This window comes from Hipposideros armiger, unplaced genomic scaffold (genome assembly GCF_001890085.2).
Source record: "Hipposideros armiger isolate ML-2016 unplaced genomic scaffold, ASM189008v1 scaffold_14, whole genome shotgun sequence".
Taxonomy (NCBI): Eukaryota; Metazoa; Chordata; class Mammalia; order Chiroptera; family Hipposideridae; genus Hipposideros; species Hipposideros armiger.
In genome coordinates, this window is record NW_017731364.1 from 4,728,303 (window position 1) to 4,734,302 (window position 6,000).

At 48.0% G+C, this 6,000-nt stretch overlaps 1 protein-coding gene across 11 annotated transcripts in view; it reads left to right on the forward strand.

The window, feature by feature from the left end:
• ST6GAL1 (ST6 beta-galactoside alpha-2,6-sialyltransferase 1) overlaps window positions 1-5,545 on the forward strand; it is a 107,992-nt gene extending 102,447 nt beyond the window's left edge. For all 11 annotated transcript variants that reach the window (XM_019669203.1, XM_019669240.1, XM_019669185.1 and 8 more), the window contains 3 exons: window positions 552-650; window positions 1,891-2,065; window positions 4,581-5,545. In XM_019669203.1, coding sequence (XP_019524748.1) covers window positions 552-650; window positions 1,891-2,065; window positions 4,581-4,822 — 516 coding nt within the window. In that variant the 3' untranslated portion in view covers window positions 4,823-5,545. The remainder of the gene's footprint in view (window positions 1-551; window positions 651-1,890; window positions 2,066-4,580) is intronic.
• Window positions 5,546-6,000: the final 455 nt, after the last annotated feature.

Below are 6,000 nucleotides of genomic sequence, written 5' to 3' on the forward strand. Positions count from 1 at the left end.
AAAAGAGGTTCAGAGGTAGACATTCCAGAGGTGGAACATCAAAATATATATAAACAATACTTCATTTAATGCGCAACCACAGACATAGCCATCTGTTCCAATGCCAGAGAAACCGCTGGCTGTGTTGGCCTCGTGAGAAGTACTGTGTCTATCTCCATCGTGATGTGTAAATACTGCATACATTATAGGAAATTGAAGGGATTTCCAGAGGTTATTTTGGTTATATGAAATTCTGACTTGAAGCCTCACCGCCTTGATCCCCACGTGGAGTATGACTGCAGGGATTACACTGTACCCTTGCCCCATTAATCTCGAAGTCTGAGTGGAACCCTTTCTGCTCTATGGCTGATAGATTATGACAAAATGCCCTTTCGGGTCCACATGGTTCCAGTGGGCGTCTTTGCCTTCTTCTCACTGAAGTTACATGCTGCATCAAAACTTAGAAGCCTCACAGGGCTCTGGGGCCTCACGTGTGGTGCATCCGTTATTATTACAAGCCGAAGGTTTACATGTAAATGTCCAAGTGACAGCTTATCCGTTTCTTCCTGCAGTTGGTCACCACAGGAGAAGGCTTCCTTAAAGACAGTTTGTACAATGAAGGAATCCTAATTGTGTGGGACCCGTCTATTTACCATTCAGATATCCCAAAGGTAAGTGGGTGTTCATGGAAATAGGGATTGAATCTCTTGCTTGCCTGTTGATTTTCCTGAGTTCTTGGGTTTTTCTAGTCATTGCTGCCCTGGGCCATCCCTGACGACTAGCTATTGTAGTTTTAAGACACCCTATTTCGCCTGGACCAGCAATTCAGAAGTATTCCTGTCCTATAGCAGTGCTCTCTATTCCGTGTTCCACATTATTCTGTATTGGTCTTCTAACTATGGTCTATATCAGGAGTAATAGTGGCTGGCTTCTCACCATCTGGAGTAATATAACAATTAATACAATTATTCCTGATGAGCATCAGCAGAAAGGGTTATTACCAGCAGACAGTGATTACATTATTTCTGTAAATAGTACCGCATGTGTTCCATACTTCCAGTTTCCAGAATTCTTCTCATTTAATTTTCATAACAACATGAGGAAGTGTACAGAAGGATGTTCGCTTCAGTTTTACAAATGAGGAAGCCGGAATGTGGAGAGGGAAGTCACCTGCCCCAGGAACTTGATTTACTAAGCGCGGGGCCAGATCTGTAACATCAGCTCATTCAGGGAAGGAGACAGGCGCCTCAGACCTGCTGGACCCCCTGCCTCTCTGGAATGGTCCTCTTACTGTGTGCCATGCACGTCAGTTGGCCTCTCCCTGATGTGGGCTGCAGTGGCTACAGGAAGGAGAACGGCTTTAGGAAGGACAAGGAGCCCTGTTCATGGGACACCGAATTCTTAAGTTGGGTACACCAATAGCTAACAGGCCCTAGTGATCCCTCACATCCTCACTACCTCGGTTTCCACAGTTTTGCACTGATCTCATTTCGAACTGAAATTTGCCTGGGTCAGGACAAAGACTCAGAACCCACAGATGTGGCAAGCTGTGTCCCGGTGTTCACTGCTTTAAGAATAAAAATGAGAGGTGGGGTTAGATGGTGTCGAGGGCCCCTTTCAGCACTGATATAATTCCCAGATGCTGATCTTCAAGTCTGAAGCTGTCCCATCATCACCAAGCTCAGAATTTCCTGTGAGCACAGGCTACATGCTGGGTCCCCTCTGCTATCTAGTGAGAGCTGTGATGTAGAAGAGAAGTCTAGAATCTGCTCCGGGGAAGGGGCTGTGCCTGAGGATTCTACCTTGGTCCTTTGCCACCTCCCCTCGAAGTGCTCAGATGAAGATGACTTCCTTGGGGCAGCAGCGGCACTGGCACATTTCTCCCCTTGAGACTGTTTCCTTGTTTTTCAGTGGTACCAGCATCCTGACTACAGATTCTTTGATAACTACAAGAACTACCGGAAGCTACACCCTGACCAGCCCTTTTACATCCTCAAGCCCCAGATGCCTTGGGAACTGTGGGACATCATTCAAGAAATCTCCCCAGAGGCAATTCAGCCGAACCCTCCGTCTTCTGGGATGCTCGGTGAGTCCATGTCTGGGGAAGGACTGCTTCTGTTTGTTCCTAGAAGAGATTAGTTTTCTTTTGGCATCTCATTCATTCATTTGTTCCTTCACTTGTTTGTTCATTGGTTTGTTTGTTCATTCACCAAACAATTGCTAGGTTTTTGCTGTGTTTGTACACTGGGCCCATTTCTAGCTCAGATACAGAGATTAATAAAATAGAATCCTTCTCCTTTAGTCTGTTCATTGGGCGAATTCAGTCAGGTATCTGAGGCAACATTCAGTGTGTGCCAGGAGAGAGTGACCACCTGGTGCCACAGGAGAGAGAACCCTGTCTAGGCGGACAGTCCAAGAGCTTCGTGGAGGAGTAGCTTTGAATCAGACCTGTGAGGGGGTGGATTTGGCAGGTGGAGCTGGAGTAAAGGGAAGCACAGACAAGAGGGGAGGCAGGGAAATCAAGGGAACAGGGCGGGACGCGGATAAGATGAGTGAGGACTTGCCTTGGGTACAATTTAAGGGGGTGTCAAAAATTCTGTAACAAGAGAAATAACATCTTAGTACAATATTCTTTAAAAATCATAATTAATGTGAAAATTTTATGATGAATGAAATATCAAAAATTTAAATAAAGACAGGATCACTGATAATGTCTTGTAGAGCCATATTGGAATCTGAGGAAAAGAGAAGAATCAATAATACTTTATTCAAAATTTCAAAAAATTGTTCACCCTAGTGAACACCCTAGTCATGGCCCTGAGAAAAAGATGAGCAGTGAAGCTTGACTGGGTTTGGGGGGCCATGAATGGAGCTGTGGGAGCTGATGAGGAGTGGGCTGAGGTCAGAGTGCAGGGGGCCCTGAATACCGGCTACAGACTTCCTTCTTGGGCTTTCTCCACCCTTCTCGGCCCTGACAGTATGTCTGCGCTCCCTTCCTTTCACTTTGAGTTTGCTTGGACCACGAGCAATGTCCATGAGGCCGTAGGCTCTGTGTGTGCACAGGAAGGAAAGCTCCTTCCTCTTGGCCCCCGCAGCAGACCACTTCCTCACCGATGGCCCCAGCCAATCACCATTGTGGAATTCACCTGCCCACCTTCCCTGCTAAACTGCAAACTCCCTCAGGGTGGGGACTGTGTTTGACTCATCTTGTGTGTCTGGCACAGGATAGCCCTGTGGTAAATGTTCCCTGAGTAAATGAGCAAATACATGCTTAATATCAGAAACAGTCCTTATAAAAAGAGACAGGGGCTCTTATAATATCACATCTTTATACCTTTGCCTTCAACTTTTGGAAGGGTGCATTTGGGGCTGCTTCCTTTTGAGCAGGACTAGCTGTGGAGGCATCACGGCGAACACACTTTCCCGCTGCCCAGTTCCCCTGCCTTGGCCCATGCTGTTCCACCACCAGTCCCCCTCTCTTGCCCAGCCCTCATGGCCATGTCTCCTGCCAGGCTCCACACCAGTAAACCGGGAGGTTGACTCGAGCCCTCTTTCATAGGAAGTGCTCCTTCTGAATATTTCTAGCACCACTTCTGCTGTGCCTACATCCATTAATTGCTGAGGTGTCTTTCTGTCTTTTCTACCCCATTGGACCAGGGGCAGCTGGAGGGCAGAAGTAGGGCTTTTTCCACATTGAATTCTTCTATAACAAAGTTGCTGCGAGCAGTTTATAGTTTTGCTGTTAGTGAGAAGTGCTTCATCATTAAGATTCTCTATATTATGGTTGACAAAAGGCGTCTTAAATCCATAATTTTATTTCATCCTAACAATAGCCTGTGTGATAGGAGGAGTAGGTAGAGCACACCCTTGGGGCAGATAAAGAACTTGAGGCCCAGAAAAGGACATATCCTGCACCAGATAACTGAGCCAGCTGGGGACAAGTGCATGGCAACAGCAGTCTCCTGACTCTTGTTGGGTTTGCATCACAGTGTCTGCTCTCCCTCCCTGAGAGCACCAACCTGGCCCCACCCCCTCAGCTCTAATCTCCTGCCTGAATGAGCAGAACCAATCATTATAGGCCATGGTGTGTTCCTGTTCTAATTGTCCCTCCTCTCAGTTGAGGGAAAAACAGTCTTTCCTCACCACACTGTTTCCTGCAAGTATCATAAAAAATACCTTCTCCCACATAGCACCATCTAAGTGGTTCCTCCGGGACATAAAAGTGGTAAAAGTACTATATACATGTGATGGTACTGTCTCCTCAGTCACTTTGTCCTCTCTTTTCGTATAGCTTATCCACACGGATAAATTCATTGACTGATGGAGTTCTTCAATCCACTAGTGTTTAGGGAGGACCTACCATGCACTGGGTCCTGGCTTGTGTGCTGGAGACATAAAAGTACGTAGGGCTCAGCGGCCCTCCAGAAACAGCCTGCTGGATTGGCTTACCCGGAGCACTCAGGCTGGGAATCATAGTCATAACTAGAAATCCAGGTAGATACCTCCCCAAATTTTGGGTCATTAGCTGGGGGCTCATTGGGCAGAGCTCCAGGATGTGGGGTGGGTTGTTGAGCAGGACTCACCTCTGCTCCCCTCTCCAGGCATCATCATCATGATGACGCTGTGTGACCAGGTGGATGTTTACGAGTTCCTCCCATCCAAGCGCAAGACGGACATATGCTACTACTACCAGAAGTTCTTCGACAGTGCCTGCACGATGGGCGCCTACCACCCGCTCCTCTTTGAGAAGAATCTGGTGAAGCACCTCAACCAGGGCACGGACCAGGACATTTACCTGCTTGGAAAGGCCACCTTGCCTGGCTTTCGGAGCATTCACTGCTGAGTGTGGGCTCCCTGGCTAGGTCCCTCACCCTCTCCATCAGGCATTTAATAGCCTGTCTTTTGGTCACCCTGGGCCTGGGAAGACCATGTTCCCGAACAATCCTTGCCTGCTCCTTGCACTCTAGGTCTTCTGTCCATAAGAGCCCTGGGACTTCAGGATCCCAAGGGCAAGGAGCCAGGTCCCGCTTGTCCCATAGCCAGAGAGGTGTGTGAGCCCAAAGCCTCCTGCCACACCATGTACAGACACAGCGCCCGTGTCTGAGGCAGACCGCGTCCTCCCCTCCTTCCGGACCAGTAAATGCAAGATCCCCGTTTCCTACCAGGGCTGCCCAAAACTGGGCGGTTTTCCCCACCTAAATGATGTTTTTCTCACAAACCAGCACTCTATATTGCTTGAAATCTGCACCTAGACATTGATTTCATGTTTTAAAGAAATTCTCCCGAATTATGATTATACTTAGTAAAGAGTCGCTCTGGGAGGCCAGTAAGTGGCTCTGGGGGGTAAGGAAGTACCACAGGGCATAGGAAACATGCTCGATTCCTCCAGAACACAGTTGCTCCCGAGGTACATGCTCCCAGGAGAGGTCGTGTTTCTATCACTCTGGTTGGTTTGCCTGGTCCTTAGCCTGGGTGCTTATGTACAAGGGGTCTTTTTTTCATTTTTTCTTTTTTTAACTGAGCCATCCTGCCACCAGTTGGCAGCTCAGCGGCAGCTCAGCTCAGGCCAGGAATCGAACTGGCAACCCTGTTGCTCAGGGCTTGCACTCTTGAGCGAGCTCTTAACCAACTGAGCTACTCGGCTGGCCCCTTTGTACAAGGGGTCTTGATGAACCCGTGTCCTTCTCTATATGGTAATGGAGGTAGAGAAACAATCTCCATCCTCAAGTTGCTCACAGTTCAGTGGGAGTGACAGACAGGTAGGATTCAGTGAACTCAGTGCCCTGGGGGTCTGTAGAGAGATAGGCTTGCTATGCTGTCTGTGCACCGAGGGGGGCGGGGCACACACTTACTGGGTCTGTGGTCACAGTGGGCTTCACAGAGCTGGAGCCATGCAGTAGATTTTACAGGAAGAGGAGGAACATGGCAAACAGATGTTTGTAGTCATTTGAGTTGTGGTTTCATTTCTGCTTTTATTTATTTATTCTCTAAGATTTGCCTGAATTTTTAGGCTGAAATTAT